This window comes from Sander lucioperca, chromosome 3 (genome assembly GCF_008315115.2).
Source record: "Sander lucioperca isolate FBNREF2018 chromosome 3, SLUC_FBN_1.2, whole genome shotgun sequence".
Taxonomy (NCBI): domain Eukaryota; kingdom Metazoa; phylum Chordata; class Actinopteri; order Perciformes; family Percidae; genus Sander; species Sander lucioperca.
In genome coordinates, this window is record NC_050175.1 from 24095803 (window position 1) to 24109633 (window position 13831).

Sequence of the window (13831 nt, forward strand, 5' to 3'; positions counted from 1 at the left end):
AACTGACTGCTTGATAGTGTATATAATTTTTATCACTTTGTTTATGATTTGAGAGAGAGATTTGTGTTTAATGTTTTCAGAAAATGGAGCAATTTTCAGTAATTGTGTTTTAGCAATTGAGAAAAACTGTATTATAGTCCACCAATTCTTTGGACAATGTGAGAGGACAATGACAAGGCTACAATACCTACAGTGTTCACTCAAAATTAGTGTACACAAGTCAAAGAGTGTGTGTGTGTGTGTGTGTGTGTGTGTGTGTGTGTGTGTGTGTGTGAGAGTGAGAGAGAGAGAGAGAGAGAGAGAGAGAGAGAGAGAGAGAGAGAGAGACTTTAACCGAAAACATGTGGAATGTCCATAAATTTCATAAGTTAACCAGTTGCAAATTTTTATAAATGCAGGGAATGGGTAGAACAAGACACTCACATTTCCAAGGCTACTCATTTGATCAATCTCATGCTGTATACGTATATGCTCAGTGGCTCTGGTATTTGTCTTGTCAAGCTGAATATCATTTATCACATTCTCATCGTCATTGGAGTGGTGGGACGACAGGGTCTCAGCCGTTTTCCCCCACTCCTCTCTAATTTCATTGCATTTTTTTGTTTGTTGACATCAGCAGTTTGCCTCCTGCTGTATATAAATGAATGTTATATTGTTTTACAATAGAAAATACAATATAACAATATGTATAATGTTGTATGTATGTTTACTTTGCAGTGTTTGGCTTCTCACATATTGCCTAAAGGTGTTTTAGTAGAATGATTGCATTCACTTTTCAGTCTTCAGAATTAGAAAAACATGGGGATGATAAGGGTATTTTGTTTTGACTCTTAAGAACCTGCTGTATACAGAGCATTCACTAAGAAGTTGAAAAACCACACTGACAGTGTGTAGTTGTGATATCAGTTGTGACATGCTGTGAACATTTTTATTGATTGATAATAAATATATTTCTTTAAAAAATATATAATAAATGGGCAGAGCTCCCTTTACAATGAAGTCAACTTTGCACTAATTATACATGCTTCTACAGTATTTTAATGTAGGTGGAGATCTGTTTGTGAGGATATGTATGATACATCAGGATTGTATCTTCATAATTACTGAAGGACCCTTGTTCTGTCTGTGGATATCTGTAGTATTTATTTAGCATGTTATGGTATTGGACATGGTGAAGATCATGTCCTTTCTACGATGTATATAATGCAGTTTAGTCTTGTGTCGATGCTCTGGCAGCTATTCATGATTTTTTGTTGTGTCGAAGTTAAAATTTATGTGAAATAGAGCTGCAAAGATTAATCGATTAGTTGTCAACTCTTAAATTAATCGCCAACTGTTCTGATAATCGATTATTCGGTTTGAGTAATTTTTTAAGACAAAAGTAAAAATTCTTTGATATTCTTAAATGTGAATATTTTCTAGTTTCTTCTCTCCTCTGTGACAGTAAACGGAATATCTTTGAGTTGTGGACAAAACAAGACATTTGAGGACGTCATCTTGGGCTTTTGGGAAATACTGATCCGCATTTTTCATTTTCACATTTTAGAGACCAAACAACTAATCAAATAATTGAGAAAATAATCAACAGATTAATCGACTATGAAAAAAATCGTTAGTTGCAGCCCTAATTCGAAACAACTTGCAATAGAAATAACAAAAGGTAAGCTAATGTTTATGATGTCATGTGTATCCTGACTAAAGTGATGACAGATGGCTATGCTGTAATTGCCTTTTTGTTGCCACTGTATGGTCGTTTGCTGCAGTTGCTGTCTAATTTCTGTATGCTAAAGAGATTGTATATTTTTTGCTGAAGATTTTTAAAAAGCAGTTTAAATATATAACCTGTTACGCTTTTTTTCCTGCCAGAAACAGCACAATGTTCACGCTGTTTCTGCTGGAGCAGTTTGCTCCCTCCCTATTCTGTTTTTCAGAAAAATGTTGCTGTAAACTTTGTTCTCACTGAGATTACAGCTGTCAGTCTCAGTAAACAAGGAAGCAACGTTTTTTTTTTTTTACTCATCAGTCTCACTGGCAGTTTTTTACTGTCTTCAGTAAGAAGTTCTCATATTTATCCTTGCTCTCTCTCTCCTCCATCTCTCTCTTTGATAGGCGAGCCATACAGGAATGCGCTCCTACATTTACAATAAGAACTCTGTGATTGGCTCACAGGCAGAACACTGCGGGATGCGGACATATTTCTTCAGTGCGGACACACAGGAGGACATGAATGGCTGGATCCGGGCCATGAACCAGGCTGCGCTGATGCAGCAGAGTCACACTGTAAAGAGGTTGGTCTCGCTCTACAGAGTAGGATTCATTTCTCCCATTGGCTGGGCTGCTACTTGTACCAACATGTTGCCTTTACTAAAGCAGTGTCTGTGAACTGGATATGTCTTAAGATGATATCAGAAAGGGAACCTGGGTGTCACAGTAATTAACAAAACGGTAAACATCCGTTTTGTAGCATTTAGTGTTGAATTTTTTATGAATCGTCTACTGTGTGTGTGTGTGTGTGTGTGTGTGTGTGTGTGTGTGTACATATACATACTGCATGTGGGTCTGGTATAGATGAGGCTTACTGCAGCCAAGAATGTGTTTCTCCAACAGTAATCACAATATGCAAAGCAGATTTGTGTGCATAGTTTTCTTTTGTTGTAAAAAATATTCACAATCAATGGCAGAAATAGTCCACTATAGAGTCTCAATCTGCGGTAAATGCATTACAAACTGCATTTAGACCTCTTAGATTAGCTGGATGCCCTCCATGGTTTGAATGGCCTGTGCAGTAATGCCACCTAGAGGCCAATGTAAGTCAGTACTCCTGAAATCTTTATTTTGTAAAGCACTCAATTTTCTACCTGAAAGTCTTAGTTTGGTCCCTTGAAATGTATTATATCAAATGCTTTGCACTAATGAAGCAATAATAAAGGCTAAGACTAAATGTTCCACTGAGTTCTGTGTGAGGTGATCACTTCACTGCAGCTCAATCAGCTTAAATACACCTTTTATTGCTATTCCTACAATATCTTCATATTTGACCTCTTCGGAATTATTTCTGCAAAATTTCTCCCTTACTGTAAGTGGGAAAAGGATTACTGAATTTAAATGTGAAACCTAATGAATTAGTCTTATTATTTGAACACATTAAAGAGTGTCACACCACCTCCAAGCTATATTATTTAGACAAAGTAACTGTTATTTATGTTACCTGGGGGATACTCTTCTTCTTTCCACTCTATTGAAAAATATAAAAGATGGAAAGTTATTGAATAACTTCCTATGGTCTCTGATCGTTTCTGAGAGAAACTCAGTAATGAATCTTACCGTATGTTAAGTGTCTCTGCAAATGGATTGGGAAATTACTTTTGGGGTCACATAAGGTAAATTTGAGCTATGTTTTTTTATCCACTGCTTAATGCTGCGTAATCCCTTGTTTCAAGAACAATGCTGCACTTCATCATAATATATTGTTATGAGGGGGAATTAGATGATGGTTAAATAACTAAACGCATGTAGCCATGTGTAGTAGTTGAAAGATGAAGTACTTTAACACTTCACTGCATACTCTCCTAATTTAAAATAGGCTGTATAAAGCCATTTATTCCAGTTGTTTACGTGCAGAACTAACTTGCGTTGATATATTTAAGAAGTCATCAACTTTTTTACAGAGAAGTGGAGAATCCTAAGAAGGCTGTACAGCAGGCTGTCCCACAGACCAACCATGTCCACATCAACCAGAACTCATCTCAGTCAGAAAGCCTTCGCAGGACAGACAGAGTGGAACCTCCGGAACATTGTATTCAACTGGCTCATGGAGACGAGATGAGGTATGAATTAGAGATCCAGGGGAGGCCCAGCCAGTCAGCCACAGAGGAAAGAGTAGAGCGACTCTCGCCAGACTCAGTCGATGGTGCCACTCACAAGAACGGACAGCAAACTGTAATCCAAGTGGCTCTGCCACCAGAACAGAATGGAAATCTTGTCTATCAGAGGGGCTTTGTTTCGCGACCAGACACTGAGAAACATGTGCAGAGGAAGAATACGCTGGCTCAGGTGGAGCAGTGGGTCAAAGTTCAAAAAGGGGACCCACCAAAGAGGTCAGTTTGAATCTATAACTGCAGCATGAATGATGATTAAAAAAAACCCTTCAATAAATGCTTCCCTCTAGTGGCTAATATGAGGGGACTTCGAATTTGAATTGCTCAAATTGCTCTACTTTATGTAGAGAAAGCATTCTCATTTGGGACAGGTAGGATGAAATTGTTTATATAAAAGTAAAAGACATCCATGTGTTTTCTGTCTCAGTGGTCCCTCTGCTGAGTACAACCTCCCTCGGCGGACTCCTCCATTAAAGCCCAAAGCCAGCACAGCGGATGCCACCTATCAGTCGTTGCCAAAGTCTCCCCGTCTCCCGTCTGGCAGCAACTCTCCTCCAGCAACATGCAACCTGCCCAGTGACTACAAGTATGCCCATGACCGTCTCAGCCACTTCCGCATGTCCACCGACGAGCGCATGGCCACCAAGGAGGGAATGGTGTGGCAGCTGTATGAGTGGCAGCAGCGGCAGCAGTTCCGTCATGGCAGCCCCACCGCTCCTATCTACACTGGCCCTAACTTCACAGACTCTTCATCTTTTAGAGTTACTGTGGAGATGCCACGTTCCATCTCTGTCCCTCCGTCTCCGTGTGAAGTCCCACCATCAGTCCCCTCCTCCTTCAAACCCCTGTCACCTCGCAGGCCCCACACTCCTTCAGACAGACGCACAGTCAGGCCCCTGGATGAAGTGACACAAGGGGACAGCACAAGGTCCAGCTCGCCCGGCCATATTTGTGCCCATCTTTCTCAGGTAGGACACTTACGTACTTAGGGAGCAGAGGCATCACTGTCATTTTTAGTATTTAGGCAAAATTGTTAAGAGTTGCCTCTCAGAAATCTTCCCCAGACAATTTAGATAACAATTTACTTTAACGTTGTAATTTATAAATTTACTTTTTTTTCAATCAAACTTTGCGATGGAGAGTATTAAATTCATTTAATTCAATTAGTTTGTATTAATCCCTCTAATATTTCATTTCAGCTTCAGATGTTAACTAAGTTCTATCTGTTTTGTACTAAAGCCTAGGTTAGCAAACATTGCAAGAATTGCCTGACAGCAACGTGCCGGATGTCCCTCGCCTTCCGCTCTCTGTGTGTTGCCGTTCTCAAACTCTGTTCGCTTTGTGAAACAACAACAAACTTCAAGCTAACAAGCTACAAGCTGAACATGGCAAGTTTTGAAGAAAATTTTGATCGTGCAACAAGGCAGGTCTGCTTGGTTCTTTCGGGGAATGATTGTAAAGATTTACAAAGAATATGTTTACGGCATTTACTATCTAATTGGGACGTTTTGGGACTGATTAGTGGGGATTACTATCGACAAAGTACATGCGGCGATACACTGGTAAGAGCAAATTACGTTTAACCATGTATCCAGCTAATTTAAATACCTCACGTTACTGTATTGTGTGAACAGTTAAATTAATTTAATATTTTATGTGGCTTTTTCTTTTGCGGGGTGCAAATGTACGACCAAAACAAGTTCCTTCCCGAGACCATTTTGGTAGAGCACCGTCGCTGCATCCGGAGCTTAGCACCAGGGGCGTTTCTAGGACTTGAGGAGGTTCGGGGCTTGCCTACCTTGTTAATAACCAGTGTATGTCCATTTTAGCTGACCGGTTTGTAGATGTAAGTTAGATGGCACCAACATTTGGCCTAATCATAACTGGCCTGGCAACCCAAAGGCCAAGGTTTTGTTTCCACATTTGTCTGGTGACTTATGATGCGGGGGGGTCTGGGGGTGATTTTTTTTTAGCATTAAACACTTCATTTCCTGCATTCTGGTGAATTTTAATGCACCTATTTCTACCTTTTTCTGAATCAATATGCTGGAAATATCTTTATGTAAAGGGAAACATAGATTACAATCCAAATATAAAAACATAATGGAATATATTTAGCAGTAAGGCTCTCAGGCATTCTGTATCGCTTTCAACTATTTCTTCTCCTGTGGATCAACTTTTCTAATTATATCTGAGTCAGCACACATGTAGCCTAGGCATAATTTACTCCTCCCTCCTCTTTTGCATCTTTTGTTGAAGTCAGTTCAACAAAAGATAAAGAAGTTAAAGTCACTATATTTTAGAAAATGATCTACCTGCAGTGCACCATAGTCTGCTGTGCATTACATGATTGCTCTGCTGATGCGGTAGATCTCAGACCGTCTGACAGACACAGAGCCCCGTTTGAGACTCTGGTCTCTGAATGAGACAACGTTTAGGGAAGTGGCTGTACGCTGCTCTAGGTCGGAGGTGGAAAACCAAAACTACGGCAGAAATACACGGAGCACTGGTCTGCTTCAGAGCTCCGTGTGTTTGAGTCTGAACCATACTGTAAACATCACGTCACAGGAACTTCAAACTAAATCATTAGTATTGTGCTCCTAAACTTTGTGTTAATGGCATCAATGTATTAGACTGATGTATGCAGTATACAAAGCCAAAGCACAATGAAATATGGCAACTCATGATATCGGGGGTTTACATAGGCTATTGTCCGATTTCATATTTGTAAGTCAAAATCGGCTGACGTCGCCTCTGCTTAGCACCACCCAAGACGATTGTTACTGGCTTAAGAAAAAGTTAAAGGGTTAATGCTGGTCTTATTTGATATTATTTTATCAATATCAACAAATTGTCAATGTAGCCGCAGGCCAATATAGCTCATGCATCCATGCCATAGAACACAGACCAAAAAGCATTGTCATTCAAAACTTATTAAAACACATACAGTAAAAGAGTGATTCCATTGCACTACCTGACATATTCATTCATTATGATGAACATGGTCAGTGTAGTTTATTCCTTTTAGCAAGGCAAACACATAACCATGTCCAGGTTGCTCAGTAACATCTGCCTGATACAATGCTGCTCTCCAAATCCAAAATGAACAGTCAACTGAGTTTTTATTTAAACTACATGTTCTGGACATAGGCCAAGTCATTGGTGGTGAACAGGATTTACCCAAAATGTAAATCCAATGTGAGGATTTGCTATGTTTTACTTTGTTTTATATATCTATCTCAATGTGATTACCACCTTTGGTGTGTCATTTTGGTTGCGATGGGCATTTTAACTAATTTCCGACATTCTGTAGACAAAAATATTAATTGATTAATTGATTATAAAGATAACTGTTAGTTGCGGCCCTAGCTAACACATCTCTTCAGTGTGTCTTGGATGCCCTCGAACTGGCAAAGAGGAGTGGTGATTCGCAAGGGGCACTAGAAGGTTTGTTCCCAATGTGGTATCACACTGCTGTCACACTCGGTTGGAGGGATTTACTTCATATGTTTTGGTTAACAATAAAACCCTTGTAAATATCATTTTTACTGGAGTCCCACCCCCATAGACTGACAATTAGTCCAGGGTGTACCCTGCACAGGATAAATGGGTATACATATATATAATGGATGGATGGAAGTCCTACCCTTGACGAATTTATGTGCTGATACTCAGTCATTGGTGCTTTAACGCTGTAATACTGGCACACAGTAAACATCAGTAGCCTGTCATTGGCATGGGACAGAAGCAAAATTTGATGATTCACATGTAGTGAGTCAAATGACAAAGGTCTCATTCTCACGGTAGCTTTGGATAGTGGATGTGAGGTATCTGTTGATGTCGACTTGAAGGATGTTGTGAGCTCACAAGGACACCATGGGAAGATTAACACGAGGAGCCTGAGAAGGCTCCAACCTCTTTGATGCTAATGTGAATCGTTTGCAGATTCACACAGTCCACACCCAGGCCCACTCCACAGGTGGTGTGAGCATGTGTGAGTAAAAGCTTGCTACTCTGCCGTTCCCCAAACCGTCGTAGCGCTCAGACAGCACCACCACCGCCGCAGGAGACAGAGCGAGGGGCCGTCCTGTCATCCACACCCTGCGCTGTCTTCCCACCACACCCTCCACATGTGAAAAGATCTTCCGCCAAACCATCACCACATTTGCCAACACACACAAGCCTCACAACCAACCCGTTGGCCTTACACAAGTAAACAAAGTGTCACAGATGCTCTGTTTCCTCCATCATTCACATGAGTGTCAAGACACTAATTATAACCATAAAATATGGTGATGCACAATTACGGAAAACCCTTCTGAAGAAGATACATTTTCAACAAAGGGAGCCACAGTGATTATGCAAGACGATCCAAGGGAGTGATGTTTATGGAAACTAAATTTAGTCTGCAATGAACTTAGTTTTAGTACATCCAGCCTCTTTGAGGCTGATAATGCTCTATGGCTGGAGTGCGCTTAAGTAATAGCTATCTGTATACCTCTGTGGAATATCATTAGGAAGTATGTTTTATTAGCAGCTAATCCAAATTGCCCAGAGCTCCTCAGCACCCTATAAACATCTCTACTGTATCTCAAACATCAGCAGCGCTCTCTTTCTTCTGATCTCGCATTTAAATAAAAAACCTATTATACAGCAAAAAAATAGTGGCATGGGAATCTCAGTGGGAATGGCTTACAGTGCTTCTCTTGCTGGTAGCAAACAAATGTTATTTTAAGAAAGCAGGTTTAGTATAATTTATGTGTAGTTAATTAAATCTCTTGTTGTTTGTGTCCTTTTAAGGTTCTGTAGTGGGCCTGGTTTTCGCTAATTCTGTGTGTTAAGCAAAAACGTCAAATTTCCCAAGCCCTGTAGCGTCTAAAACTCAGGGCACACCTTGTTTCGAATAAGAGTAGGAGTTATGAAAGGGAGAAAGGGCTAGATGAAAAAATAAATCTGCTGTGAAGTCAAATTTGTTTGCAGGCTTGGAGGCAATGGATTAACTTTGATTCAGTGTGATAGAGTGGTCTAACTCTCACTTTCAACACAAGATTACTTAGTGAATTAGACATTCTTTTTGATTTGACTCTATAGGCACTGTAATAACAAGTTGATGAATTATATTTCCCTGCAGACTTCCCAAATAGAGAGAAGGTCCATGCCTGCCATGGGCTACATCACACACACTGTCAGTGCACCCAGCTTGCATGGCAAAACGGTAGGATTCTCTTTATTACATTAACAACATACAGTAACATTATTATTAAAGATATCTGTCATATGGTATTAACATAGCTTTCCAGTCCAGTAGCCTAGAACAGCCAATCCAGGTATAAACTGGAATAATTCACTCCAAAATTAGATTTGTGAGGTTTATCTCAGTGACAGTATCAAGATGTAGAATCTGGAATCTGATTTTGTGAACCCCTATAAAGCTGGTTTAAAGATTATGCCATACAATATTTGTTTTAGTGTTATCAATTCTGATAACCCTTATCTTCAGTCAATCCCTGATAGCACAATAAATCATCCTCCCAGTCTCAGCTACTGTAGCTCAGCCACTGTACTGCCTGGATGGTTCTCAAGTATTTTCTCTCATCCCTCTGCACTTTCACTGGCCTCTGGCCCCTAAAACCGGGCTTGGCTGCAGCCAGAGGAGCTGACTCTGCTCCTCATTCAGCTTCGGAGGCACCAGGCCAAGATGGCTGGTGTGCATAGCCCGAGTGATGCGTTCGCTCACCTGCAGCACCACCAGCACAACGGCCTTCTGGGCCCCAGCATGCAGGTCAGGGGCCCTTGTACTTCCCTAACCTTCTCCACAGCACACTTCAACCCCTGCCAGTGCATTGTGGTCCCACTCTCCCCAGCCAATCCCATACATTACTTCCCTGTCATTCATAAGACTATGTGGTCTGTTGGTGTTGCTTGGTTGTTTTGTTTATTCAACCATTTTGGCATGGGCTGTTTTCGATTTCAGACTGTCCAGATTAGTGTCTTTATGGTTATGTCACTCTTCCACCTGGTTCAAAACCTGAAAAAGCTTTCAGAGGCTTGCTTTATTGTATTTGTAAAAAGTAATATACCATTTTTGAAGCATATTGCTTGTCAACTGTGCCTGCATTTTATACTCTCCTTTTATTGATATATGTATAAGCTTGCACCGCCACAAGAAGACATTTGTCTCTTGTGTGCTCTGATCAATCTTTGTCCCTTAATGTTCTCATTCTGAAGCAGCCATCAGGCCACAGTCTCCCCTATGAGCCTGTTGACAAACAGTGCATTGCTGTGAGACTAGCAGACCACAGTGAAGCTGCAACGGTGCTCAGTAATGACAACCCCACCCAGTTTCTAACATCCAACCATTCTCTGGCCATCCTCCATGCTTAGGAAGAAATGTAAACACTCGGTTTGACCACAGGTCACGCACAAGACCTGTGTTGCTCAGTTATGTACGAGGTCAAACATGAGGCATTAAACCAGTTCAAAAATGAAACGATAACCTAATTACAGTTTGGCTTTACTAACTACAGATAAAAATACAGAGGTAGAAAAGTAAACTGTAATTGGGCCAAAGTTAATTAAAGTTTTGTTAGCAAAGCCTGAACAGCAAATAAAGGCCTTAGGAGTCATCTGGTCACCCATTCTCCTTTGCAGCTTCATTTCAAATGATTTATCTCTCCACTGCTCATTCAAAGGCTGATGATACTTACATACAACTGAAGAAGGACCTGGAGTATCTAGATCTGAAGGTGGGCCCCAACAAAGTAAATGGCACTTTATCCTTTTCATCCTCTTCTCCATCTCCCTTCTCTGGACTGCAATCTTGTTCTCCTGCTGCTGCTGCTGCCTCCAACATCTGCCTCCCTGTTCTGCGCTGTGCTTTCTACTCTCCTTATGATGTCTTTTAACTGTCTTCTTATTATGTAAATTATCCATTTGAGGATACAAAAAAAGCATATTAATAATCTGGCATATCCAACAAATAGTCCAATGTGACTGATCAGGGCTCCAGACTGCGACCAAAATTTGAGAGTGTGCGACTGATTTTTACATCCAGTCACACATGTGCGACCAATAAATTTGTCCCCTTTTTTACACGTTAAACGTCGAAATTTCGGTACCTGAGAGCGCGTGAGCTCAAGCTTATCTGTCCTCTCTGAAAATTGACAGAGAGCGGAGCTCTGACACAAACGCACGCACACGCATAGCTGCGGACGGTGCAAACTACGTCGGCTCTGCAGTTTTGTTGAAGTCACAGTGAGTCACGGAAATGCCGATAAAGTGGTTTCAAGTGTGGTTACAGTTTTTCAAAACTTCACGCAGACAGCGTTTGCTGCGATATGATATTAATGGAGAGCCGAAAGCGGTCGCGGTGCTGTTGACGTTACACTTCCTAAGCAGGCACAACGGTGGTTCTGTGCCCTGGCGAATGACTGACAGGCTGAGGTTGTGAGGCAAGGCAACTTTATTTCTACAACAGCTTTCAGCAACAAGGCAATTCAAAGTGCTTTACATGAAACATTAAAGAGCAGTTAAAAACGGTCATGAAAATAAAACAGGCTAAAAAAGAATATACTAATACAAGAATAAAAGTTACAGTGAGTAAGAAATGAATAATTATTTAATTTAATAGGTTGTAGGGATGGGTTTGGGAGGAGAGAGGGAGGGGTTTTATTTTTATTTTTGTTTAATTTCTCTCGAGTGTAACATATTCTAATAAAATAACATAATGTTCTAAGTACATTGGATAAATAGGTTTGACAATATTTTTTACAACTGAAATAATTGTTTTGTAATTATAGAGGGAAAGTACCAAAATAAAGGTACCGTTGAGTAACGGAACCGAATTTCAGGTATTGGTACCGATATTGGTTCAGTAGTAGCCTAAACAATGCATGTTTAATTTTAAGTTGAATTCATTGTAATTGTAGACTAGAGCTGGTATATATATATATATATATATATATATATATATATATATATATATATATATATATATATATATATTTTTTTTTTTTTTGTTTTTCATGACAACGATGGTGCTGTCAGTTAACCTTCTATGCTGCATCTTCAAAAGTGACACTGAATTTGAAACAGCACATTGTAATTGCTGCATCTATTATCAAAGTATTTATTAGTAATACAGTGGAAATTAGTAGAAATGTGAATATTTGGTTAGCATGTTGATTTACGGTGTGTGCCCCTAAATTTTCTGGTTGCGCCCCTAAAATTTTCAGTTGGCCACTGTGCTCCTAGTGAAAAAAGTTAGTCTGGAGCCCTGCTGATGTTCAGTTCCTCACATTGTTTTCCATTGGATGATAGTACAGTACTTTCAGATGCAGTGGTTTGATGCAGTTATGTCATCCTAACACATGTTGATGTTAGGCTCGTTGTGATGGGAATTGAAGTTTTTATATGCACATGGCTAAATTTCTAAAATATTTTAGTCATGTGAACTCCAATTCCTGTGTGTTACAAACAAACTGCAAACGCCTATTACGGCTGTATTTGAGCAAGCTTTAGCCTCATTTAGCTAGCTATATGCATATGCTCCATTTACACACGTGCAAAGCATTTTAATTGATTTGTATGTTTTTAATACCATAATGCATTAATTAGAAATCTGGGTTGCGTTTTCAAATGGAGGGAGGGCATCTACCGATGTACAGTACATCCTGTAACTCCTCTCCATTTCCTGTTTCAAAACAGATCCAAAGTATTGACCCGATGATCGTTTCAGTACACAATGTGTTTGAAAACTCCACTCCACAGAGTTTTGGGTACTGTTGGAATGTAAGGACAGTGTGCATACAAAGTGAAACAGACCATTCCACTGCTTTTCAAAAGGAATGTGATGCATCCCTGGAAATTATGCAAGATTTTGCACATGGATACCTTGATCTGATCATTCACTGCGTGATACTCCAACACTGCTACGGGATTTGAGATAATGGGGAGGAAGTTGGAATGGCAAAGGGCTTCCTTGCATGCTCTTAAGCATTTGTGAACGTATTGAATGTCTGTTTTATATCTTCAGTTTGCTTTTGTTTTGCTTGTTAAAGTATAAGAGATGACCCAATGGTGCTCTTTAAGAAATATACTGGCAGTATGACAACTTACATTTTAGGGCCTCTAGTTTCATCGTGGTAGCTGCCGGAAACTGGCGATAACGTGCTGCGGTGTGTGTTCATCGTGGTCTTGCAAGAGTACTACAGAAACTTAGTATTGCACTTACACAATGTTAAGTTGGCGAACTTGAGGGAAAAAAGTGCTAAAAATATTTCTTTTAAAAACTTGTAGTTTCCAAGCCCAAGCTAGGATATCATGGTGATCACTAATTTTTTCCAGACTTGACAAAACTCCCTTCTGAACCACAGAATACATTATAAAACTGTTCTCACAGGCTGTGTAGTACTCCACATGACTAGTAATTGACTTTGACATGTAAAATAGGTGGAATGCCCCTTTAACTGAGTCTCCTATCCGCAGTGATCCTTAACGCTGTCCTGGGTGTGGTGATCCTGATGTGGGTGTGTTAGAAATATTCCACCCACACTTTTCAGCTTCATGCATTACTAACTGTGACAGATAACTGGCAGACAAATCTCTGCCCTGTTATCTGGAGAACCTTGTGATAGGACGCACAGACTGACAGTCCCTGTATTATTGTCAAGAGCAAAAGAGAGAAATATCATAAAGTCACTTCTAACAAAAATTGAACTGATTACAGAAAAACATAAGATCCTGTAACAGTATTTCATAAGTGATGTTAGAAATTAGAAGAATAAAAGAAGAAGAATAAAAGAAGAAAGTACATTAAGCTCAGTGTAAAGAAACTAAACCCGACCAGATATGTATTACTGTAAGTCCATTTTGGAATATAATAGAAAGTAAGTAAACAAACGCTTCAAGTTATAATTTTTTTTTATGATTCTGCACTATTCAGTTGTTGCCAA

The 13831-nt window shown here is 39.9% G+C and overlaps 1 protein-coding gene across 15 annotated transcripts in view; it reads left to right on the forward strand.

Moving 5' to 3' along the window:
- Positions 1-13831, forward strand: part of plekha7b (pleckstrin homology domain containing, family A member 7b) — an 82373-nt gene that overhangs the window by 53945 nt on the left and 14597 nt on the right. For 7 of the 15 annotated variants that reach the window (XM_035999549.1, XM_035999555.1, XM_035999550.1 and 4 more), the window contains 7 exons: positions 2110-2288; positions 3669-4097; positions 4306-4846; positions 9010-9093; positions 9526-9660; positions 10571-10624; positions 12585-12668. In XM_035999549.1, the coding sequence (XP_035855442.1) occupies positions 2110-2288; positions 3669-4097; positions 4306-4846; positions 9010-9093; positions 9526-9660; positions 10571-10624; positions 12585-12668 (1506 nt within the window). Of the gene's footprint in view, positions 1-2109; positions 2289-3668; positions 4098-4305; positions 4847-9009; positions 9094-9525; positions 9661-10570; positions 10640-12584; positions 12669-13831 lie in introns of all 15 variants that reach the window. The other 8 variants (XM_035999551.1, XM_035999552.1, XM_035999556.1 and 5 more) reach the window with 8 other exon arrangements.